The 26,259-nt window shown below is 43.6% G+C and overlaps 1 protein-coding gene across 7 annotated transcripts in view; it reads right to left on the minus strand.

Moving 5' to 3' along the window:
- Positions 1-26,259, minus strand: part of MYO5C (myosin VC) — a 102,354-nt gene that overhangs the window by 14,152 nt on the left and 61,943 nt on the right. For 6 of the 7 annotated variants that reach the window (XM_019010947.4, XM_055363030.2, XM_055363028.2 and 3 more), the window contains 12 exons: positions 22,960-23,140; positions 18,955-19,048; positions 18,591-18,654; positions 18,417-18,497; positions 17,064-17,244; positions 14,688-14,781; positions 13,277-13,340; positions 12,041-12,209; positions 8,118-8,205; positions 6,701-6,799; positions 5,247-5,401; positions 2,071-2,160 (listed from right to left, as the gene is read on the minus strand). In XM_019010947.4, coding sequence (XP_018866492.3) covers positions 2,071-2,160; positions 5,247-5,401; positions 6,701-6,799; positions 8,118-8,205; positions 12,041-12,209; positions 13,277-13,340; positions 14,688-14,781; positions 17,064-17,244; positions 18,417-18,497; positions 18,591-18,654; positions 18,955-19,048; positions 22,960-23,140 — 1,360 coding nt within the window. The remainder of the gene's footprint in view (positions 1-2,070; positions 2,161-5,246; positions 5,402-6,700; positions 6,800-8,117; positions 8,206-12,040; positions 12,210-13,276; positions 13,341-14,687; positions 14,782-17,063; positions 17,245-18,416; positions 18,498-18,590; positions 18,655-18,954; positions 19,049-22,959; positions 23,141-26,259) is intronic. The other variant, XM_055363029.2, reaches the window with a different exon arrangement.

Below are 26,259 nucleotides of genomic sequence, written 5' to 3' on the forward strand. Positions count from 1 at the left end.
GAGGATAGGGCCGTGATCTAATAATAAGATTGGTGTCCTTATAAGAAGAGACACCAGAGAGAGCTTGCCCTCTCTCTCCCTCTTCCTGACCCATGCACCCAGGAAAGGTCCTGTGAGGACACAGGGATGGAGAAAGTGGCTGTCAGCAAGCCAGGAAGAGAGCCCTCACCAGGAAGTGACCATGCTGGCACTCTGATCTCAGATGTTTAGCCTCCAGAACTGTGAGGAAACAAATCTCTTGTTTAAGCCACCCAGCCTGCGGTATTTTGTTATAGTAGCCTGAGTGAACTAATGGAATATGTTTAACATGTTCAAAGAGACTAAAGAAAAAGAAAAAATTAAGAACAGAACATTATAGGGCTGGGCGTGGTGGCTTACGCCTGTAATCCAGCACTTTGCAAGGCCGAGGCAGGCGGATCACTTGAAGTCAGGAGGTTAAGACCAGCCTGGCCAACATGGTGAAACCCCATCTCTATTAAAAATACAAAAATTAACCGGGCATGGTGGCGCATGCCTGTAGCCACAGCTACTCAGGAGGCTGAGGCAGGAGAATTGCTTGAACCCGGGAGGCGAAGGTTGCAGTGAGCCAAGATCGTGCCACTGTACTCCAGCCTGGGTGACAGAGTGAGACCCCCATCTCAAAAAAGAAAAAGAAAAAGAAAAAAAAAAAGAAGAACAGGACATTGTGGTAACAGACAGAGAGAAAAGGAACAAGAGAAATTTTAGAAATAAAAATATGGTAACTGAAAAAGCAGTCAGACAGGGAAAAGAATATTCTATACATGGCTGAAGGGGGCAAAGAAAGGATCATAAAACAGTGCTGAATAAAACATTCTTCCACTAATGTCTCACAGATGCCAGTTTGTTGTAAACGGACTAGTCTGTGCCTCCTCCTATTTTGGTATTACTTTTAGTCAGAGGTTGGATTTTCTTTACTTCTCCTTTTGTTCTATAGTACTAGTCACATTGCTGTTATATTTTATTTTAACTTCCTTCCATTGGGACAACTGGTTATCTATATGGAAGAGGATATTAGATCATTTCCTTACATACCAATTTTGGATAGGTAAAAACATAATTAATTGTGAACTCTAAATGTGAACTACAAAAGTTTAGAAGAGAGTATCTTCATGATCTCAGGGCAGGGAAGAATTTCTTAAGACACAAATCATAAAAGAATAGGATTGACAGATTTAAGCATAACAAAATTCAAAAACTGTGTGACAAGGGACTTCATAAGGAAAATTAGAAGCTAAGCTACAGTCTATCCATATGATATAAAGACCTCCTACAAATCAGTAACAAAAAAACCAACCCTAAGAAAAAGAAAGGAAGGATGTGACTAGGCAATTCAAAAGGAAACCCAAATGACCAATAAACATATAAAATTATGCTTGACTTCACTAGTGACCAAATAAATGCAATTTAAGTCAACAAGATATAATTTTATACCCTGACACTGGTTAAGGATAAAAATGTCTGTCAATACCAAGTGTTGGTGAAGGTATGAGACACTGGAAACATCATACACTGCCGGTGGGGCTGTGAAATGGTACAGCCATTTTGGAGAGCACTGAAAACCCTGAAAGCCACTTTGTTATTTTAGTTCAATGAAATTTTTCTCTGTGAGTACTTGAAGGTGGAGAACTCTTTTATGACATCAGCCTCCTGGAAGCACAGTCGGAATGGCAAAGGAAACATATTTATAGATTATGGAGGAACAGTCAGGGTCCTGTAGAGAGAACAGCTGTGAAGAAACAGGCATTTTAAACCAAAGCCTGTATTTTAGAGTCATAATGCTAAACGTCTTACAGCCAGAAGGAAACTTAAAAGTCATCTTATCTACCTACTGATTTAAAAGTAATGGAGACCTAGGAGGCCTAGTACCATGCCCAAAATCTAAGCTGCTTCCAGAAGTCTCCTGCCTGTGGTGTATGCCCAAGAGTCCAACAGATAATGTGCTGTTGGCCTCCTGGGTGGAGAGGATAGAGGCTCTATTGAGCTCTGGCTCAGGAGGAGGTTATAGACTGGCTGTCAGCACAAAACAACAAGCAGGTGGGCGCCCCCTACCTCTTCTCCACTGTACTGCTTCAGGCAATTGAGAAAATGACAAGTGTTGGAAAGCCAAAAGGACAGCATTTCAAAGTCTTCTAAATGTTCCTTAGAAAAATAAGAAAAGACAAAATTGGTCTTGATGATTACTTGTACCTCTGAGCATTTACCTGTTTGGTTATTTGTAGCTTTTGACCAAAATTAGTTTTTCTTTTATTCACTAAAGCCTTTATCCAATTCATACTATACTTATAAGAACTTATATTTATTTAATAGGTCACAGTTTGTAACATGTTTCTGTACAGGTTGTGTCACTCATTATGAAGTGTGAAGTGGGTCCTGAAGGAATGCATGAGAAATGCAAGTTTCACTTCTTGCTCTCCTAAGTTCACACTCTCACTGGGAAGATAGAACAGAGTTTTAGTAGGTGGTCAAGAGCCCATACGATGGCTGTAGACTGTGCTACCAAAGCTCAGAGGACGAGGAGAGAGGATGGGGAGGCAGAGCAGCCAGGGAAACCTCAGAGAGGCAGGAGGTCTAGCCTTTGAGGGAAATGGGTGGAGAGACAAGAGCTCAGGACTAGGACTGTTGGGGAGAAGGCCTCCACTTACAGGGCAGGAAGAAGAGGAACAAGCAGTGAAGGCAGAGCTACAGTGATCAGAGGGGAAAACAGAGAAAATCCTGGGATTTAAAAGACAAGGGAGGAAGCTTTCAAGGAGGTGGTGCTAATGCTTTGGTCAATTTAAAGAGAATAAAAAGTAAAGAAACAGCACTGGTTTTAGTAAGAGGAGTTACTGGTGATCTCTCTGTAGAGTGATGGGTTAGAAGCCAGATTGCAAGGAGTGACAAAGAGAATTGGTGGAGAACACTAGTTTAAGCACTTTGGCAGTCCGGGGTGGAGGGAAAGGAATAGTGGCTGAAGAGGGTATGTGGGCACATTGCTGTAACTGCTGGGTGCTGGAGGTGGGGAGAGGCAGGTCCTGGGCACATGCAAAGGCAGAGGGAGGGGGACACAGAGAAGTTGAGACTGAAGATGCTGGTGAGAAAGGGGTCTTATAGTCCTCATGCCACACATCTCTTGATTTATGAATATTTGGCGAAACATTCCAGAGCATCAAGGGGAGGCAAATACTGTGTGTCCTGGGCGGGAACACAATGCCAGCTTGTCTTAAGAAAACCCAATTTATGCAAATATGGACAGGGGAAACATCAATTTATGGGAGCCCCTTCCAAAAACACTCTGGTGGCTCCTGTGAAGATGGTGACTATAAGGTATCCAGCACCAAACAAATGTGAATTTTCTATTCCTAACTCCAGATAAATAATAAATTCATGATATTTTTGGAAGGAGAGGAGAATTACCATACTCTGATCTCTCACAAATCTAGTTTTTATGTTTCTTTCTTCCTAGAGTTTATTAATTAATTAATTAATTTATTTATTTATTTTTGAGACAAGGTCTGGCTCTATCGCCCAGGCTGGAGTGCAGTGGTGTGATCTTGGCTTACTGCAACCTCTGCCTTCCGGGCTCAAGTGATCTTCCCACCTCAGCTTCCTGAGTAGCTGGGACTACAGGCACACACCACCACACCTGGCCAATTTTTGTCTTTTTTGTAGAGACAGGGTTTCACCATGTTGCCCAGGCTGGTCTTGAACTTGTGAGCTCAAGCGATCTACCTGCCTCAGCCTCCCAAAGTGCTGGGATTACAGGTGTGAGCCACCACACCTGGCCTTCCCTAGAGTATTTAAAATAGAATTTAACTCCCCATTACTCTTTACAACACATATTTTACTAAAAATGAGGTAGGGTCTCCCTAACTAAAAATTCAAATATATCCTAATATCAAACATCACTTCCCTTTTGGAGGGGCATGGAAAACACTGTTATTTTAGTGTTATTTATGTCTTATTGCCCCCTTCCAATATGGATCAGTACATTGTAATTCCCAGAAACGGGTACTTTTTAACATAACTGTAAACTGGTCATTTCCTAGAAAAAGAGAGAGAAGGTTTTTGTACTAACTCCACTGTGGCTAATGGAATTTCCACACTCAGGGTAGCACCAGGTCTGGCTTAGAACTAAGTCAACCACCCTACCCACACCCAAGATTCCAGAATGCACCAAGCATTACCAGAGAACTCTTTTTACAAAGCAACTATCCCTGTAAGCAAGGATCCAGGTCTGTTTAAAAAAATCTTCAATGCTTAGATACAGTTATTTACTCATTGATCACTTATGGAGTTTCCAGGAAAAATAATCAGTATGCTAAGAATGATTTTAGGATTATGTTTCAGTTGGAAAGGAAATTAGCAGTAAACTTTATATTACTGTTAGCCTTCACAAAATCCCGCCCTTTGTCATTGTCACTTTTGATCATTATCCACTTGTCACACCATGAAGAGATGATTGCTCATAAAGAGTTCAGTTGGTGACTTCTGATATGTATACCATACACACATGGTCTGTGTCCTATGGTAGGTTCCCTCTTGCCCAGTGGTAAACTGCTGGCTGCCTGCTTGTCCAGTCATTCCAATAAGGACACCGACCTAGGGAATGGCCAACAGCAAGTTGGAAGGAACCTGGGTCCCTGCATGATCATGTAGAACAAAGCCACCTTCCAACCTAGATGGCTCATTATGGAACTGCTATCAGCAAAGAAAAATCCTCCATCTTCTTTAAGACACTGTATATTGGGCAAAGGGAGGTGGCAGGTGTCTCATAGCTACAATAGCTTAACTTTACTAAGTAACTAACCTAACTAATATACAGTTCATCTTCATTTGTGGACTGGGAATAAAAATACACAATGTGCTTTTAGGAAGAAGAATTATATAATTGCAAAGGGAAGAGATGAGTAATTTTTCACTCCATTTCATTTCTCATGATTTACCCTTGTTACAGAGATAGAACCTATACCCCTCACGGCTGATAACTTTACACCCTAAGGGGATAGCAGTGGTGGGGCAGTGGCTACCAGGTTGCAGTCTCGCCGGTAAGGCTTTGAGGCCTATGGCAGATGCTCATCCATTTATCTTTCCCTAACAGCGTGGCTCCCTTCACTAGTTGGGCCTCAAACTTGTTTGAGGAATCACGTGGCTCACCACACAATGGAGGCTCAGGATGGGCAAAGACTGGGCATCTGGTCATTCCCATAGATGTGATACCAGGGGCCAATGTCAAAGGCATTTCTTACCTTAACCACCTGCTTGATGCCATTAATGGTGCTGTTCATGAGGGACTTCAGCCTGTTGGCATCATTCAGAGAGTCTGCGTAGCGCACACACATGAACAGGATATGAGCCGGCAACCCGGGGATCATGTTCACCACCACGCCACGGGGCTTCAAGTCTGAAGCAGAGAGAGCCAATGAGGATTACAGCTGACAGGTCAGCTCTTCTCCTAAGGAACCTGTGACTAGGGGCAGGGGCTTGTTTGCTTTTCTGTGCTTGACACAGTGCCTGAATGTATATGGATTTATTTCCTCTTTGAGGAATTCCATCTGGCTCCTTTCTTGGCACAAAATACACAGGTGTCACTTGTTCCTCTTCTTGTTTACAAAGGACTTCCTCTTTCTTAAAAGGTTGAATAAGAGACAGAATCTTTATTTTTCCCTGGTGTGGAAACCCTGGATTTCAGACCCTATTGTAAGAAAGAAACTCCAGTTCCATGCACCCCTACTCCAAGCGCTTTGATGAGGATGGCGTACAGTGTCCACAATCACATGAAGCTGCCTTGAATAGGGAAAGCAGGCACACCCAGTGCAGCAGAGGATGTCTGGCTGGCCTTGGGGAGAACAGAATGGTGGAGACGCTCAGTGGGGATGAAGGGGAGAGAGAAATCTTACAAAAAAAGTTAAGCAAACAAGGATGTCCCCTGGCTGCAGGAAGACAGAAGAACAAAGAAGAGGCTCACACTGCATGACACCAGTGATGGGGGAAAGAAAAGGGTAGAGGTGCTCATATGAGCCGAGGGGGTCACTCGCAGAAGAGGAAGGAAGGCTACATGTTGGCTTTCTGTTTTGAGATCTTGGGGCCAGCTGACAGGGAGGCAGATTTTTCTCCCTATGCCAGAAAACCACGTGGAAGGTCACAGTGAAGACAGTGCAGTAAGATTGGTTCTATGACCACCAACTCTTGAGCATGCACATGGGACATTCCTGTAACTGAGGCATGGCTGGGAAGCCCCATCACATTGCCCGCAGAGAAATTTCTCAGAAGTTAAATGGAGCACAGAGCCACAATTACTTCCATGATGGCTCCTGTGCTGAGACACAAAAATGAGGTGATGTTTCTTTTCTACCCTGGTCCTACAATTTGGAAAAGGTCAGGGCAGTGGTTCTCAACTGAGGACAGTTTTGGCCCCCCACAGGACATTCGGCAATACCTGGAGATATCTTTTATTGTCATCACTAGGGGTTGCTGCTGCCTTCTAGTGAGTAGAAGTCAAGGATGCTGCTCCATCCTTTGTTACTCCTCATTCACAGAGTTAACAGGTCAACAGTGCTGAGGTTGAGAAACTCTGGGCTGGGGGAAGAAGCAGTGGAAGAAGAAAGTAGAAAAAGGACCACCCCTGCCCAGGACTTTGGCACTGACTGATGTGCAAGTTCTCATAGAGAAAGCAAAAATCCAGAGTTCCAGGTTTCACTACCAAGAATGAGGTTCTGGATGAGCTTGGCCTCGTCTTCTCTCTTGTATTGCAGCATTCCAAGGTACTCCTTGGGTCCTGAGGACGAGTGCACATCATTGGCTGTAGACAGAGGCAAACAATCAGCTAAATACACAAAAGCAGCTTTCACAGGTCTCACAATGTGACTACTCTCCTACCCCATTCTGGCTGGTTTGCACGTAAATGTCTGTGGCTTTCAGATACATTAAAACTGTACTGTATTGTATCCTGAAGAATTTCTCCAAGTAGTGATTCCTCTTTATGAGTACATCAGTGAGTACAGCTGCTGCTGAAAAGGCCCAATTATCCTTTGAAGAGCCTTATGAGTGCCTGATATGTATCCAGCACATGGTAACAGGAAAGAAATCCAAGATGTTGCCTTGTCTTCAAGATGCTAATGCTACTGTGAAAGAAGACTTGTGAAACATTTGGTGTGCAAAGTACCAATGTGCATGATCCTTACTGAGACAGCTGTATTAGTTTCCTATGGCTGCTGTAAAAAGTTATCACAAACATACAGAATTAAAACAACACAAATGTTTAATCGTACAGCTCTGGAGGTCAGAAGTCTGAAAGGTGAGCCAGGGTGGTGAATGGTGGTTCATTCATTCATCCCAGCAGTGGGGATGCAGCGGGGGCTGGGAAGCACAGACCTGGGCCCTGCTCTCATGGGGCAGACTGCCATTTGTCATTTATTACTGAAGGAAAAGGATCCTCAGTTTGCTTGTGGACATTTCAAATTTGAGGTGAGAGTTGGATAAGTAAGAATAAAGCTGCTCTTCAAAGAGATGAATATAGAAAAAGAAACAAGATTCAGCCTTGGCAATAAGGCTGGGAGGAAGGGGAAAAGGTAATAAAGAATGAAAGAGTGAGAAATGTGAGCAGGAGCTGAACACAGAAAAGTTCAGTGACAGAAGCGGAAGGAGGGAAGAAGGGAGGAGGGTCCCTTTCACAGAGGCTCACGAGGATGCTTTATGTGTGCCGTGCAGTCCATGTTCAGGATGTCTGCTTCTTAGCTCTCTACTTTTCTAACAGAAATTTGGATACTTACTGATCCTACATATGTAACAGGGAGAGAAGGTGAATTTCAAAGCAGTTAACTGAAAACTTGTTCACAATTTCATTTTTTAAAAAAGGGAGCTAACAGAGGAAGAGGTTAATGTGTTAATTATAGGATGTCTCTTGCGAGTACATGAATGTATCTGGTATCATCTGAGTGGGAGGGAGCTGTCTTCCTGACCCAAAGGATCTTTTCGTTAGCCCAGCACTAGGTCACAAACCTCACCACTTGAGAATCATTCCTTTGGGTTTCATAAGCTTTGGACCACAAAGAAAATAAACACTTGAGTGCATGTTAGCCTTAGCTCAAAAGAATAAGAAAACAAGTACTGTTTCTTACCTTTTCCAGTTGTCTTGCTTAGTGTCTTGACTTGATCTTGTAGCTTTTTAATCACTCTGTCTTTCATGTCTAATTCTTCTTCAAGATCCTACAGCAATAAAAAGAAACGAGGATTTAGCTTAGAAGCACTTTAATCTATTTTTTTTTTTTGGGTAACAGCTTTATTGACATACAATTTGCATACCGTACAACTCACCCATTTAAAGTGTAAACTCAAAGATTTTTTAGTGTAGTCAGAGTTGTGCTACAATCATCATTATTTAATTCCAGAACATTTTATTACTCCAAAAATAAAACTAACCTTTAGTGTCACTCTCTAGTTCCTCATTACCTTCCAGCACCTGGCAACCACTCATCTACTTTCTGTCTCTATGGATTTGCCTATTCTGGACATCTCATATAAATAAATTCATAGAATAGGTTTTTTGTGTGTGTGTCTGGCTTCTTTCACTTAGCATAAGGTTTTCAAAATTCATCCATGTCGTAGCATGTATCAGCATTTCATATATTCATATGGCTGAATAATATCCTATTGTATGCATATACTACATTTATCTTGCTCTTATTACATAGGAGTGCCCATCATAGAGAATTTAAAAATATGAATGTGGGAAAATGGGCTTTCCAGATTTCAGAAGCTGGAGCTAGAGAAATGTTCAGAGATTTGGGCCTGGTTTTGCCTTTCTTTCCTGATAAGGAGGTGGCCTTGCCCATGCTGAATTTGGCTCAAGAACCAGGAGAGTCCTTGGATACCTAGAAATATTTCCTATAAAGGACATAGTGTTTAAGTTCTTCCACATCTGAGCATTTGACACATATAGAATTCAGGCTTCTCTGACCCAGAAAGACCCACCATGCAGGGTCACTGCAGCTGTGTGCCCTCTAGGGACTCTTGGGGCCGAGGGACATTGTGCTGTTTCTACTCTGTGCGGCCACCTCTCTCCCTGCCACCATTCTGTGTCCCTGGCTAGACATGTTAGGAACTCTATTGACCTTAGAAGTGGAGGTGTCAGTACAGCTTCTTCCCTCCAATTCAAGCCCATCTTATAATATATCTAATAAAATGGGTCACCCATCAACCCATAACCCAGAAAAAAACCACTCTTCACATTTTGATTTCATTCCTTTTTTCCCAATACGGTAAATGTACATTTTATAAAATTGGGATCATATTACATGCAAAATTTCAAATCCTACATTTTTCTCTAGTTATACTGCAGACGTTTTCCCATGTCATTGATAATATACTCAAACCATCATCTTAACAGCCAAGTCATATTATATCATACAACAATTTAACCCTTGCTCTATTGTTAGATACGCATTTGTTTCCTTTGGGTTGCTTTTTTTCTCTATGATTAATAATACTATGATGATCACTCTGAACAAAAATCTTGTCCACATATTCAAGTATTTACTTAGGATAGAACCTTACAAGTTGTGTTACTGAGTCAAAGGGAATGTACTTTCCAAAGGTTCATGATCCATACCTTCAAATAAGCCCTCAAGAAAGTTTATACCAATTTATATTCCCAGCAACCATGTATGACAGTGCCCATTTCAAGATGTTCTCTCCAGCAGCACAAGATCTCTATTAATTATTATTATTAGTAGTAGTAGTATTTTTAGAGACAGGATTTTGCTCTGTCACCCAGGCTGGAGTGCAGTAGTGTGATCATAGCTCACTGCAGCCTCAATCTCCTGGGCTCAAGCAGTCCTCTTGCCTCAGCCTCCTGAGTAGCCACAGCTATAGGCATGCACCACTATATATATATTTTTAAAGTTTTCCTTGTAGAGATGGGGTCTCACTACGTTGCCCTGGCTGGTTGAACTCCTGGCCTCAAGTCATACTTCTGCCATGACATCTTAAAGTGCTGGGATTACAGGTATGAGCCACTGTGCCAGGCCCAGGTCTCTGTTAATTTGACAGGCAAAAATAGTACCTAGTTCTGATTTTGAATTTCTTTGATAAATAGTGAAATGATTACTAGAAGTTTTTTTTTAATCTCTTAATAAGAATTTCTTTTCAGTGACAAAAGAGTCTGGAAAAAAAAAAGAAATTTCTTTGACTCAAAGCATCACATAGTGGTTTGAACAGTGTCACCTTGAAATTCATGTCCAACCCAAACTCCAGAATGTGACTTTATATGGAAATAGGGTCTTTGCAGCTGTGGTAAGCTAAGGGTCAGTATGAGAGGTGGCTACTACAATTTAGGGTGGGCTGTAAATCCAATGCAGGTGTCCTTATAACAGATGGAAAAGAACACAGAGACAGGGAGAAGGCCAGGTGCAGAGAGGCAGAGGCTGGAGTTACACTGTCCCAAACCAAGGAATGCCTGGAGCCCTCTAGAAGCTGGGAGAGGCAAGGAAGGGTTTTCCTTAGAGACTTCGGAGGAGTGTGCCCTGCTGACACCTTGACTTCAGACTTCTGACCTCCATAATTGAGAGAACACATTTCTGTTGTTTTAAAGCACCTGGTTTGTGGTCATTTGTTACGGCAGCCCTGGCAAACTAATACAGATCAGGTCTCATTTGTGGGTAGAATCCGCCGGCTAATGTATAGAGATGATACTCTTGTTGCGTGTCCGTCTGCTTCTGTGTAACAGTGAGGCTACTCCGGGTTCAGAAAGAGCTATTGAAATGAGCATGTCAGGCCTGCCAGCTCCCTAGCTCAGCGCACCTGTGGGGAGCAGAGCCAGACACTCGGAGGAGCTCCAGAAGAGGACGCCAGGACCAAGCTGTGCTCCAGGGCACCAGGAATGAACTCATAAATCCGTCACAATGCACAGGGACAGTCAGAGTAAAGGATCACATGGGATGACATGCGCAGCACACACATGACCCACCCATGTAGCTTCTCTCTGACCGCTGGCTCCACTGAGATCCCAGGGGCCCACAGGAGGCAAGGCAAGGCAAGGCAGCCTCACACATGGACAACAGGCAGTTGCTTCTCTGTTGTAATATGAGGATTCCAGTCTCTGAGAAAGTTGTATCCACCTCAGAAAAGGCAGCCGTCATGTAGGTGTCACTGATTGGAATTTGTTACTTCCTATTAAATGTTAAACTCCTGGAATTTCCTTTTTGGATGTAACCACTCTTCAAAGTTAAACCCTGACACTCAAAATATGTTTTTCCTCTATCAAGGTTTTCCTGTGAGATTGGAAATGGGGGCCCTGTCAGCGGGGAGAAGGGTACGTGGGCATGTCCACACTGACCCACTGGACTCGTCAGCCCTCCTGCGTCACCCTCTTGGAAGCTGGAAGCTCTCAGATCTCGAAGGGGCCCAAGAGGGTCCCAGCTCCTAGGAAAGTGGCCTATCTGTCACTTCAGCACTTCTCAGTCTTCTGGGTTCCACACAGCATCACAATTTCAAAATAATTGCTGGGAATTGATGTAAGGTTACCCGATTTCATTTTGGTAAGGGCATTTAAAACTCAGAAAAGACCTTAAACACTTTTAAAAAGTCTTTAAGCCTTCCATCGACATCATGATCATTTCATAGAAGAACATTTTGACTCTAAAAATTGTAAGAAGGCCATACCCCCAGAAGAAAGCATGGACACTTATATGGGGTGAGTTTTGCTGGGTAAAGCACTTACACGTAGGCCTTGCTATCCTCAGTGTGTTCCAGAGCACAGTGACTCCATCCTGGATGGTGCCGTGCACTGATAGTGCTGGGGAACTACGGCCTGCACCTCTCTGTCTCTCCTCCTTCATCCTCCCCAGGCGGGCCTGTAAGTCCCCAAGGCCTTCCCAAAGCCAACTTCAGAGACCACCTGTCTTTTGGGATAAGAAAACAGACTGCTCTGATGGAAGGACTTTTGGTCTATAGAGGTTAATCATATGCTTTAGGTGGCATGTCCCCCCTTTCAGCAACATCTGCACACAGACAGTCTTTATCACCAAGTTAGAAGACTTCTCACCCTGTTTTCCAAAGTGAGCCGGGATGCTTCCTGCCGGAAGTTACACTTGACTTCACTTTCAGTTTCAAATTGTTTCTTCAAGTGGTCACTGGCCTCCTGCATTTCTTGAATCTTATCAATCAGCTTCTCCTTCTCTTTGGTATGTATTTCATTTTGGGCTTCCAAGGCCCTGAGAAAGGGAGGGACGAATGGCTGGTATCAGTATGACTGTCATGGAGAAGTCACTCACTGTCATAGCAAGTGCTGATATTTCCAAAGATGGAAGAACACCTTGGCCAATTTCTGTGTAAAGCAAATAGTATTCGAATAGGGGTGTCCTTCCAGGGGAAGGAAAAGAGACCAGGACTGGCTGGGATAGAAAACTGTCCATGGACTGCTCTGGTCTCCTTCACCCAATAACAGTTCCATTCTCCACCCAACCTCAGCCCCACTTACTGTTCCCATGGGACATCCACGCCCACCATACCCTGTGACAGCTAAGCAGTCATCCCCTTTGTGACCAGCCTGGGGACCAGACACTCACAAAGCCAGGGATCAGACAGAAGAGAGGAGGAGAGACCATGAGAAGAGTTCCAAAATGGTGCCTCGCTCCTTTTCCACTACTTTGGGTCCTCATCCTACTGATAAAGTCACATGACTAAAGATGCTCTTGGGGATGTCAAGTGCCCATTTATTATTTTGGAAAAATAAGTGTCTCAACAAGTTGGCAGCAAAACAGAACATTCTCCCCACAAGGCTCTGCCAGGGCACGAGGCCCTTTGTTGGTCTCGTGATGGAAATTTGGGGGGATTAGCAATGAAGATTTTCCATCAGCATGGGCTTTTAATTCTTACCCTAAATAGTCTGCTAATAGAAACCGTCCTCTCTCACACACTCTTATCCGTTGTTTGAACAGATAATTCAAGTGCGTGGTATAGCATTTCAAGGGTACAAAAGTGTACGCATACAGTGAAAAGTACGTGTGCTCCCCTCCTCTGTGTATCAGTCACCAAGCCTGAAGGCAACTGCCAGGAGGCAACAAATGTTTTGTTCCTTAACAATCTCCCAGAGATGCTGCTGCTGCTGAGTGTGTTGTACATACACATATTTCTTTCCTTCCCATCAGAATGGCAATATGTCATATATATTAATTAGCATCTTGCTTTTTGGCATTAATAACACATCTTGGTATATTCTACAGTTTCAGAAAAGCATTACACGAGCATGAACTTGAGGTACACACATATTTACACTTACTTTCTTTGTGTTCCTTCCTCCTCTTGACTGCGATGTAACTGATTAGACAATTCTTCTAGTTTTCCTATAATGAGAAGAACTGTCAGTACTTTGGGGGGGGCGCATATCACTGCATTCTGATTTGGGTTTGGTATTATTTTCAATTTTTAGAGGTCCTAAACTAGGGGTGTCCGATCTTTTGGCTTCTCTGGCCCATGTTGGAAGAAGAATTGTCTTGGGCCACATATAAAATACACTAACACTAACAATAGCTGATGAGCTGAAAAACAAAACTGCAAAAAAATCTCATGTTTTAAGAAAGTTTACGAATTTGTATTGGGCCTCCCTGAAAGCTGTCATGGGCTGCATGTGGCCTATGGGCTGCGGCTTGAACAAGCTTGTCTTAAACTGTATCCAGACAGAGATTAACTTTTATTTGGTCTGAACAATGTTTAAACATTTTTAAACCATCATTTAAAAATTGTAATATTCCACATAAAAATCTGGATTCCTGGGTCTTCTTTAAAAATAGGAATCTCTAGCAATACTGGGCCCACATTCCCACTGGGCAACAATCAGTGGAGCTTGGAGGTAGCAGCCTGTTTATTTTATTGTGTTTTTTTTCAGAGACAGGATCTCACTCTGTCACCCAGGCTGGAATGCAGTGGCACAACCATGGCTCACTTCAGCCATCATCTCCCGGGCTCAAGTAATCCTTCCACTTCAGTCTCCCACATAGCTGGGACTACAGGCGCATACTGCCAAGCCTGACTTATTTTAAAAAAATTTTTGGGCTGGGTTCAGTAGCTCATGGCTGTAATCCCAGAACTTCGGGAGGCCAAGGTAGGCGGATCACCTGAGGCCAGGAGCTCAAGACCAACCTGGCCAACATGGTGAAACCCTATCTCTCCTAAAAATACAAAAAAAAAAAAAAATAGCTGGGTGTGGTGGTGGGTGCCTGTAATCTGATATACTCAGGAGGCTGAGGCAGGAGAATCACTTGAACCTGGGAGGCGGAGGCTCCAGTGAGCCGAAATCGCACCATGGCACTCTAGCCTGGGCGACGAGAGCGAAACTCAGTCTCAAAAAAAAAAAAAAAAAAAAAAAAAAATTTTTTTTTGTAGAGATGAGGTTTCGTCATATTGCCCAGACTGGTCTCAAACTCAAACTCCTGGCCTTAAATGATCCACCCATCACTGCTTCCCAAAGTGCTGGGATTATAGGTGTAAGCCACTGCACTCAGCCTGCACCTCCTTTAAATGTCCTACATACCTTCCCATATCTGTCAACTAGCCCCCTTCTCACATTTGTTACCTGCCCAGCCCCCTAGAGAACCAGAGTTTAAAACCCCTGAGTACAAGGACATTTCAATGTCATTTCCGGGGTACAGGAAACCGTTTTCTAAAAGCAGGTTCATGAGGGTTTCAGTTACCTTTCATTTTCTCAGCTTGTTCATTCAGGCGGATTTCAAGATCTTGCTTCTGCTTCTCCAATTCTGAAATTTGCTGTTTAAAGTCTGGGATCATCTTTAGAGAAGAATTAGAAATATTAGAATATAAAATACTTCGATCTATGAACTTTAAAATCTTAGAAGCAAACTAAACTATCATGGTGTTCAGCCTGCAGAACAGATAGCTGTGTAAAAGAGCTAGCCACAACATTAGACTGGATTAACATTTTTTTTTAACCTCAAAACCTATATAGTCTCAGGAAACACCAGTATGCTCAGAGGAAGCAGTTCTCACACAGCTACGACAGGGAGAGAAGGATGTGTACATGTATAGAAATCCTATGCTGAGTTGAGGGAGGAATTAGGTGAAGAAATGGCAGCCAGCCTCTTTGGTCCAAGCCCAGAGCCATCGTCTCCTCATCTAGGAACAGGAAAAGCCATCTCAAAGGGTCCCACTGCAACTTTTGAATTCAAGGACATGCACTGCTCTGTTAGTGGAGGTCTGGAATCACCCGGTAAGTTTCTCAATCCTTTGTCCCTATCTGTATATTTCTTTACATGTCCATCGCCTCCACCCCCAGTTAGGTTAAAACAGGGTTTTTTTTCCTTCCCCAAGTTTATAAACACGCTCATTTTAAAACTGAGTGGCTGAGATCCAGGCCTCTGAAGTCTAAATGAAGAATACAGACAGCCCCTGATTTACGATGGCTCAACTTACTATTTTTCGAGTTTGTGATGGTGTGAAAGTGATATGCATTTAGTAGAAACCATACTTCAAGTACCCATTCAACCATTCTGTGTTTCACTTTCAGTATAGTATTTGATAAATTACATGAGACATTCAACACTTTATTATAAAAATAGGCTTTGTGTTAGATGATTTTGCCCAAGTACAGGCTAATGTAAGCATTCTGAGCACGTTTAAGGCAGGCTGGGCTAAGCTACGATGCTTGGTAGGTTAGGTGTATTATATGCATTTTCAACTTACAATACAATACTTCCAACATACGATGGGTTTATTGGGACGTAGCCCCATGGTAAGCTGAGGAGCATCTGTACTTGTTTGAATGTGCAATTGGGTCTCACTGCAAATTCCTCATTAAAGTTTTATCCAAGGAATAAACAAAGATGTAAAGGTCCTCCACTACCGTTCCCTGTGTCCACCCCGGTCCTCAACTGCTGCTACAGCCCCGAGATTTCCTAACACTCCCAGTTTAGGGAGAGGAGGGGGTAGTAAGGAAGTAGGGGAGCAGCAGCCAGTGAGGCGGGACAAGAATGCTGGGAGAGCGGGGCGTCCTGGAAGGCAAGAGAACAAGGCGGAGAGGGCAAGATAAGCATCGCCAGAGGCTGCTGAGACACTGAGTAAGATGAGGGTGCAAAGGAACCCTTAGTGCTCAGCTCTGTGCAGGCAGAGTCAGCCAGTGGTGGGGACACACGACAGAATGGGGTGGTGGGCAATGAATGGGAGGTGTGCGGAGAGCGTATGCCTAGAGGGTCTTTGTAAGTCTGCCTAAGTCCCCAAAGAAATGGGTGATGGCCACAGGAGTGTGGAGTTAAGACAGAGATGGCTTTTTGAGTGAGGAGATTCCTAAAGCATTTCTCCAGGCCAGTAGGCATGAGTCGGAAGAAAGAATGAGACAAATGCAGTGGCTAGGAATGCACATCATGGAAGAGGAAGCCCTTGAAAAGGTGAGATTTGAAAGCTGGGCACGGTGGCTTATGCCACTTTGGGAGGCTGAGGCAGGCGGATCACGAGGTCAGGAGTTCGAGACTAGCTTTGCCCACATAGTGAAACCCTGTCTCTACTAAAAATGCAAAATTAGCTGAGCGTGGTGGTGGGCGCCTGTCATCCCAGCTACTCGGGAGGCTGAGGCAGGAGAATTGCTTGAACCTCAGAGGCGGAGGTTGCAGTGAGCTGAGAGCATGCCATTGCACTCCAGCCTGGGCAATAGAGTGAGACTTCATCTCAAAAAAAAAAAAAAAGTGAGATTTCAGGCATGAGCAGGACTGGCGTTCTGACACACTCCTGTCTCAAGAGCTACCCTTCAATTTTGTGGTCACTTTCCAAGGGGTTAGGGCTTGATTTAAATATATAGGCTTTAAAACATACACGCTTACGCGCACACACAGACAATCACAGCACCTGCAGCCATCCTGTGGTGAACACACACACTCTTGTATCAGAGTGCTCTCTGTCTGCAGTCATTTTATAGTTTAATCACCAGACCAAGTTATTTCACTTCTGGAAAAAGTAATTTATATCCACTCTTTTACTGCCAAGAAACTGAATTTGACTCCACTGACAAAGAACATCTCTAGTATGATGGCCACGACTGGGGCCCCTGGCTGAGACCATACCATGTTCTCTGATGTTAGCCTGGTAACTTCATGACGGATGCTTTCATTGATGTCATTTTCTTCTCTGAATAACTTCTGCAGGTGGTTGATTTCTTGACTGAGATGCACCACTTTGAAGTTCAAAGCTTCAATCTCCTTTTCATAGCAATCCTTCTGAGACTGGAAATGGCTCTCCAAAACACTATTAAAGGAGGGGTCAAGAAATAAACCACATGGCCTTTGTTCTGCTGTACGGACTGCTAGGAGGCAGTTATGAAGACCCACAACAAGAGCCGTGCACGAAGTACATCAAGTTTACTTGTGCACTCACGGTTACAGGCTACAGAATCAGGAATGCCTAATTATAAAATCTTCTAGCTAGTTAGGAAGCACTATGTGGGGGTTAATATGTAGTTAACAATGAAGAAAATTTTAGAAGTTATTATATTTTTACACTCTTAATAGTTTAAAAAATACTGGCCAGACGCAGTGGCTCACGCCTGTAATCCCAGGATTTTGGGAGGCCGAGGTGGGCGGATCACTTGAGGTCAGGAGTTTGAGACCAGCCTAGACAACATGGTGAAACCCCGTCTCTACTAAAAATACAAAAATTAGCCAGGTGTGGTAGCGCATGCCTATAGTTCCAGCTACTTGGGAGGCTGAGGCACGAAAATCGCTTGAAACCTGGAGGTGGAGGTTGCGGTGAGCCGAGATCTTGCCACTGCACTCCAGCCTGAGTAACAGAGCGAGACTCCATCTCAAAAACAAAACAAAACAAAACAAGTTCTGTATGATACTACAGTTGTGGATACGAGTCATTATACATTTGTCAAAACCTACAGAATGTACACCAAGAGTGAACTCTAATGTAAACTATAGACTTTAGGTGACAGTGGCGTGTCAGTGTTGGTTCACCAGTCATAGTAAACACATCACTGTGGTTTGGGAAGTTGATAGTGGGGAAGGTTGTGTGTGTGTGGTGACAGGGATATATGGGAACTCTCTGTATTTCTGCTCAACTTTGATGTGAACCTAAAACTGCTGTGAAAAATAAAGTTTATTAATTTAAATAAATGCAGCACATGCCTTAAATTTAAATGTATCTACATATCTCTGGCAATATTAACTAACTTATTTGATAATCAGTTTTCACTGTATGGGTTATGGGGTTTTTTACTAGGCATTTTATCCCACAAAGAGATTGCTCTTCATGAATAAGCTAATTACTTCTCAGAGAAATATTTCTAGTGGTTACTCAGTCATTCTACTATAAGGAATTTGTGTATCAATCTATGTAAGGTAAACTTTGGACTTTCCAATAGTCTATTTATTATCTCTGAAAAATAAAGAAGATCCCTGAGGAGAATTTCTAACCGTGTTGCTTTCTTTAGTCCTTCATAAGCAAACCAAAGTTCTCCATCCTCATTTAAATGTTCCAGATCTTCCACAGAGAGCCTGCAAAATAAGGAAGATAAGAAAATCTATCATCTCTGTCACGTTTTACATGTTTACATGTCTTAAAATGTTTGATAATGCAAAAATGATTACCTGCTTCTTACATCTTCAATGTCATAGCTTTCGAGAAGTTGTTTGGTGATTTCTGACATCTTTTCTGAAAGGGAAAGGCAGAGTTGTATACATTACATTTGTGGATGATTTATCTTTTCCCATTCCCTTTCCAGGGCCCAGTTTTCTAGCTTCACAGTCTCCAGCTAAATAACTCACCACCTATCCCATCAACCAACTAACCAATCTTCCAGGTATTCAACCAACTAGCTATTCAACCTATCAACTAAGCAATCTACCATATGTCCAACCAAATTCATACCAAAGGACACGTTTCCTTAGCAGCGACACAGCTATGATAAATTCAGTCTGCACCCATGGACTAAGAGACTCATATTTTTATTACCTCTCATTTCCCGTTTTTGTGACTGCACATGTTTCTCCACATCTATCTTCTGTGCCTGAAGTAGTTCTATCTCTTTTTCGAACTCAGAGATTGTCTGAATCACAGCAATGATGGAATCAGGTAAAGAAAAAACAACGATTATGCTTTATATAAGACAAAGGGAACACAATTACGGCGTTGCGTGTCTATGCAAGACATCCTCACTGCAGTTTCTTTCTTAGCTAAAATCTTGTTAAACCATCACTGCCCACACAGCTTGGCCTTGAAGCATGCTTAACTACTCAAAATGCCAGATCTAATGGGTTGTATCAGTAGAATTAACTTCCCTGGGCCAGGCACGGTGGCTCACACCTGTAATCCCAGCACTTTGGGAGGCTGAGGCGGGTGGATCACCTGAGTTCAGGAGTTTGAGACCAGCCTGACCAACATGGTAAAATCCCATCTCTACTAAAAATACAAAAATTAGCCAGGCATGGTGGCAGATGCCTGTAATCCTAGCTACTCAGGAGGCTGAGGCAGGAGAATCGCTTGAACCCGGGAGGCAGAGGTTTTAGTGAGCTGAGACCGCACCATTGCACTCCAGCCTGGGGAACGAGAGCAAAACTCTACCTCGAAAAAAAAAAATTAACTTCCCTGTTACATAAAGAAAAAAAATATATCTACTATAAGCTTGGGGTGGGGTAGGACAGGGGGAAGACTGAGAAAGGTAAAATGACAGGGGCTAAAATTCTCTTTTAATGGATAATAAAATATTGAGTGCAAGGACATGGGCAAAGTTGCCACCTTCATAACTGTGGGTTTTGGCTTCAGCTCGGCTTAGATGTGGAGCAGTGGCAGAGACTGGTGAGTCCAGGAGGTCTGGGAGTTAGCTGGCTGTTGGGAAGGAGGTGGCCTGGGCAGCTCTGGTTGTGGGGAAGAGGCAGTATTCTGCCTTTATTCTCTCTTGTGAGCTCAGCTTGAATAAGAATCACAGGTCTGTGCTTTTGCTTTTGTATCTAAGGGAGATATATAAGGACTTTCAGGGACAGCAGAGGTGAATAAACTCTCCTTGATGTTTTTTCAGTTACCCTGAGTATTTAAGGGCTCCAGCCCCTGTTTCTACAGAGAGTAAGCAGGAGAATCAAACTGATATGTGCTGAGCACTTTACCTAGAAGACCTAATCCTCCTAACAGGCCTATAAGGTAAGTAGAGTGATCTTTTCTCAATTAGCAAACAGCAGCTACATTTAACTGAAGGCTGACTGGCACGTTCAGGGTCACATGCCAGGTTTATGGGGGACTCAGGACTATCCAAATCCTGAAGGCCATGCTTTTCTTTGTAATGTTTCAGTAAATGTTCCAAGTCAGACTTGCATTTACTTAGGCTTTTAAGACTGACTATAACACATATAACTTGATGATGATGAGTTATTTTCTTTGAAAACCAGAGTAGGCTGGGCACGGTGGCTCACGCCTGTAATCCCAGCACTTTGGGAGGCTAGTGCGGGTGGATCACCTGAGGTCAGGACTTCAGGACCAGCCTGGCCAACATGGTGAAACCCTGTCTCTACTAAAAATACAAAAAAAAATTAGCCGGGTGTGGTGGCAGATGCCTGTAATCCCAGCTACCTGGGAGGCTGAGACACGAGAATCACTTGAACCTGTGAGGCGGGTTGTAGTGAGCCAAGATGGTGCCATTGCACTCCAGCCTGGGTGACAAGAGCAAAACTCTGTCTCAAAAAAACCCCAAAAAACAAAACACAAAAACCCAGAGTAATTTTTTTTTTTTTTTTTTTTTTGAGACGGAGTCTCACTCTGTCACCCAGGCTGGAGTTCAGTGGTGCAATCTCGGCTCACTGCAACCTCCACCTCCCAGGTTCAAGCGATTCTCCTGCCTCAGCCTCCCAAGTAGCTGGGACTACAGGTGTGTGCTACCTCGCCCGGCTAATTTTTTTTTGTATTTCTAGTAGAGATGGGGTTTCACCGTGTTAACTAGGATGGTCTTGATCTCCTGACCTCGTGATCCGCCCACCTCAGTCTCCCAAAGTGCTGGGATTACAGGCCTGAGCCACCGCACCCAGCCCCAAGTAATCTTAATAGATCACATTGGAGAGTGAACCAGTCTTAGCTACCAAAGAGGAAGTGAGTGACACCTACTGGTACCTCTCTGCAAGCGCAGTCTCACAACTTCCTACATTTAAGATACAGACCTCAGACCTCAGCCAGATGACAGGACTCCCACAGACTGACAGACATCAGGCTCATGTGGCTGCTAAGAGTGAAGCAGTCACAGGAATGAAAGTGACCCTTCCTGATCATGTGGTCTGACCTCCTACTTTTAAACAATAGGGGACGGGGCCCAGAAAAGACAGACACTTCAGTTGTGGAATTCAGTGGCCACCCGGATACAATTCCAAAAGCTCTTCTAAACCACGCATGGCTAGTTCATGACAATTACAGAGAATATTTCCATAATCCTACAAATACTCTACTAATATGTATTTCACATATTTAGTAGAAGCTTAAAAGCTTTCCAACTTAATGATGAAATGTCTTACATTTAAGAACGTAGGTACACTCAGGTTTAACTTTTCTGGTAGGGAAACAATTCACTTAAGCCTTGATTGTCCAAGCATGGATCATTACTTCATCCATTCATTCATTTTTCTCAAGAGCATTTTATTAAATTGCCCAGGAATATTTATATATTTTTAATGATAAATACAGGTAACAATTTTTTTTTTTTTTTTTGAGACGGAGTCTCAGTCTGTCGCCCAGGCTGGAGTGCAATGGCGCGATCTCGGCTCACTGCCACCTCCGCCTCCCAGGTTCAAGCAATTCTCCTGCCTCAGCCTCCTGAGTAGCTGGGATTACAGGCACCCGCCACCACGCCCAGCCAATTTTTGTATTTTTAATAGAGACAGGGTTTCACCATGTTGGTCAGGCTAGTCTAGAACCCCTGACCTCATGATCCACCTGCCTTGGCCTCCCAAAGTGCTGGGATTACAGGCGTGAGCCACCGCGCCTGGCAGGTAACAATATTTTTATATATGATTATGCAGTTTTAAAAATTCTATGTGATTTTTCCTTCTCAGCTTTATTTTTATTTATTTATTTTTTTTGAGACGGAGTCTCGCTCTGTCACCCAGGCTGGACTGCAGTGGCGCGATCTCAGCTCACTGCAAGCTCCGCCTCCCGGGTTCACGCCATTCTCCTGCCTCAGCCTCCCGAGTAGCTGGGACTACAGGCGCCCGCCACTACGCCCGGCTAACTTTTTGTATTTTTAGTAGAGACGGGGTTTCACCTTGGTCTCGATCTCCTGACCTCGTGATCCGCCCGCCTCGGCCTCCCAAAGTGCTGGGATTACAGGCGTGAGCCACCGCGCCCGGCCTCCTTCTCAGCTTTATAAAAATTTACTTAAAAATTTCTACCATTGACAATTTATAGCTTTATTGATGTTATAATTTATGAATATATTGTAGAATAATTCAAGCTGATTAACATGTTATCACCTCAAATACTTGTCATTTTTTGTGGTGAGAACATTTAAGATTTACTCATAGCAATTTTGAATGTACAATATGCTCTTATTAACTACATTCACCACACTGTGCATTGGATAATTGTTTTAGTAAATTTTCTAATAACAGTTTAAATGAAAGATTTTGATAATAAGGTAACAACTTTAATGCAGGTGTTTATAGATTTATAGTGATGGATTATATAATAAGGATTCACCTCAATTTACAGTCTAATTTGGGAGTATTCTCTACATCGACATATTTAAATAACTTTACATAAATGTAATTTCAAAAAAGTTAGAAAGTTGACTTTTAAAATATGGAATACAATGATTGCTAAATCAAAGGCAGCCTGGAGGTGCACAGTTGGAAGGACTGAAGAAATCAGGCTCCAGCTGCCTGTGGCCTTTACACAGATGCTTTTAGCTGTCTAATCTGTGGGAACTTGGAATTGCAATCAAATGACGTAAACAGAAGGCGGGGCTGAACGTGAGAGCCGCTCTACCTTGACCTGCTTGCTCAGGCGGGCCACTTCCGCCTTCAAGCCCTCAGCAGTGACGTGCTCCTCCTCCACCAGGTGTTGGAGTTGCATCTTCTTATCCTTGAGAGCTTTAATTTCTTCTTTCAAAGACTGAATCTGCTTCTCATAGTCTTGTGTTTTCAGTTCAAAACTTTTTTCAAGAAGCCTAGGCAGCAAAAGAAGAAAATAATTTAGAGCTGAGCATGGTGGCTGAAACCTGTAATCCCAGAACTTTGGGAGGCCAAGGCAGGCGGATCCCTTGAGCCCAGGAGTTTGAGACCAGCCTGGGCAACAAGAGAGACCCCCGTCCCCACTAAAAATACAAAAATTAGTCAGGTGTGGTGGCGCACGCCTGTAGTCCCAGCTACCCAGGAGGCTGAGGTGGATGAATCGCTTGAGCCCAGGAGGTCCAGGCTGCAGTGAGCTGAGATCGTGCCACTGCACTTCCACCCGGGTGACAGAGTGAGACCCTCCCCACAACGCCCCCTAAAAAAGAAGAAAATAATTTAGAATTGTCTCTACAGTCTTTACTTTGAATTAGAATACATCATTTTGAAAACAACAAGAGAAGACAAGTTAATTAGAACCTACTGTGACAGTTCCAGCAGGTAATGGCCTTATTTTCAGCAAACTGTTTCCTCTTCCCTTAGGTTAAAGACAACTTCTTACACCTCCTGATCTGAAAGGTGTGGCTTTACAGTGATCACGCACAGGGCACACTGGCTAGGGAGGCTGAACTTAAAAGACACACTGGGTTTTGGGGCACTGTATTCCCAACCCCCCGGGTTCCATGCAGTCCCCTGGAAGGGCCAGTTTCCTTCAGCGAATACCTTGGCATGCTCTGCTAAGTCCTGGCTCCTTCCTCGTTCCAACCATCCTGCTGGGGGGTTGTTTGATCCTAAACAATAGAGCTATCTGCTATGTCCAGGGCTCTAGCCCTTCAAAAATTCTAGAATAAATGGCAGCAAATCCACATGCCCAAAAGTGCATGTAAATCCAACTGCTCTAGAAGGTTGCTCAATTAAAAATGTGATGATTAACTAAGAAAATAATTGAAAAGAGATACATAACCTAGACAAGCCCAACACAGCCCACAGGGGCCCTTGAAGCAGTGTCAGGAGCTCTATGAGTTTACTAAATGATTCTACCTGCTGAGCTGTCATTTCAGTTCCTTTTATAACTTGCTTTTATAGCACAAAGGGAAAAACTCTGAGAAAGAGAGCCACATTCCTAATAAATTTGTTTGATTTCTTTTTTATAGTTTTTTTTTTTTTTTTTGAGATGGAGTTTTGCTCTTTTACCCAGGCTGGAGTGAACTTCAGTGGCACGATCTGAGCTCACTGCAACCTCCGCCCCCCGGGTTCAAGTGATTCTCCTGCCTCAGCCTCCCGAGTAGCTGGGATTATAAGGTGCCCATCACCACACCCAGCTAATGTTTGTATTTTTAGTAGAGATGGGGTTTTGCCATGTTGGCCAGACTGGTCTCAAACTCCTGACCTCAGGTGATCCGCCCGCCTTGGCCTCCCAAAGTGCTGGGACTACAGGCGTGAGCACTGCACATACCCTCTTTTTTCTACAGATATTAACGAACTTTGTTTCCAGGTTTTTAAAAAAAAAACTGCAGTGCTCCCAAGAGACCAGTAAAATGCCTTTGAAAAAGAAAAAGGCAACCAGAAGTCTTCCTTTTTTTTTTTTTTTGGAGACAAGGTCTCACTCTGTCGCCCAGGCAGGAGTGTGGTGGTTCAATCTCAGCTCACCGAAACCTCCGCCTCCCGGTTTCAAGTGATTCTCCTGCCTCAGCCTCCCAAGTAGCTGGGATTACAGGCATCTGCCACCACGCCTGGCCAATTTTTGTATTTTTAGTAGAGACGGGGTTTCACCATGTTGGCCAGCCTGGTCTCAAACTCCTGACCTCAGGTGATCTGCCCACCTCGGCCTCCCAAAGTGCTGGGATTACAGATGTGAGCCAGTACGCCTGGCCCAGAAGTCTTATGTAAATAGAATCTTAGACCCACAGCCTGAGCTGGTCAGGAGGGTGCCCACAGACTGCAGGCCTCTTGGAGCCTCCTGAGAATTTTGACAGGGGCCAGGAATTCCCCACTTGGCTGACCAGGGACTAAACCAAGCTACACATGAGTGCTAACGAGGAGGCAGAACACGGGCCTAGAGAGGGTGAAGAGTTTTACTCCCTTCACTGGCCTGCCTTGCCCTGACCCAGTTAGGATTGCAAACAGCCCAAAATGACCTGTCCTCAGCCTGGCTCTCCAAGACCCCTGCTTGAAATGATCACTCCCAAGTGGTCCCTGCACGTGGACAGATGCCGAGAGCCGAGCTCTTCTCCTCACATTAAAAACTCATTGACAATTATATTTTTCTAGGTAAATGAGTTAATTAGACATTTAAAAACTGATGGAGGATCATGAAACACTTCATATATTTGTTAACTCCTAGAGCGATTCTGTGATATTCCCTCCTCTCTTTAGAATCCTGCTTCCTCACCCAGACCCAGGCTGTCCTGCTCACTGCATGGGGAAGTTTTGTATCCTACCACCACAGGCAGCCCTGAGCTTCCTAGCCCCCAAAAGAGATGTGCCAAGCATGTTCTATCTCTTTCCGGGACCCTGCCATGTACCCCAACTTTGAGATCTAAAAACCTTTAACTCCTTAAGAGAAGGGAAGCCCAGATTGGAGTCCTTGGAGGTTAGCAAAGGGTTTGCTATTGAGATAGGAAAGGTGGGCTTGTACAGTACAAGGTCAGGCTCCTGCCTTAATTTCTGTGAGGTGCATTACTTACCTTATCTTTTGGGATAAAAGACAAACTAACAAGTACAATAGGTGGAGAAGGAAAGGAGGGAGGTTTATTTCCTAGGCAAGAATCTTAATTCTTGGATTTGGTGGAAGTTGAAGGTGGTGGTAGTCTCTGAATTTTGCACTGTCTTAGCAATAAAGTAAAAAAAAAGAAAAGAGAGAAAAGAAAGAAAAGAAGGAAAGGAAGGAAAGGAAGGGAAGGAAGGGAGGAAGTGAGGAAGGAAGGAAGGAAGAAAGGAAAAGAAAGAAAGAAAATGAAAGAAGGAAGGAGAGAAAGAAGGAAAGAGAAAGAAAGAAAGGAAGAAAGAAAGAAAAGAAAAGAAAAAAGAAATTCCTGGTGGTCCACTGTACCCACCCGGCAGAAGCTTTATGGACTGCTCTAGAACGTGTTCAGTATCTGACAGTACACATTGTGGAACTTAGCTCTCATAAATCTCTAATCTCACTTCCTAAAAACAGTCACACCCCACTTTCTTG

This window comes from Gorilla gorilla, chromosome 16 (genome assembly GCF_029281585.2).
Source record: "Gorilla gorilla gorilla isolate KB3781 chromosome 16, NHGRI_mGorGor1-v2.1_pri, whole genome shotgun sequence".
Lineage (NCBI taxonomy): Eukaryota > Metazoa > Chordata > Mammalia > Primates > Hominidae > Gorilla > Gorilla gorilla.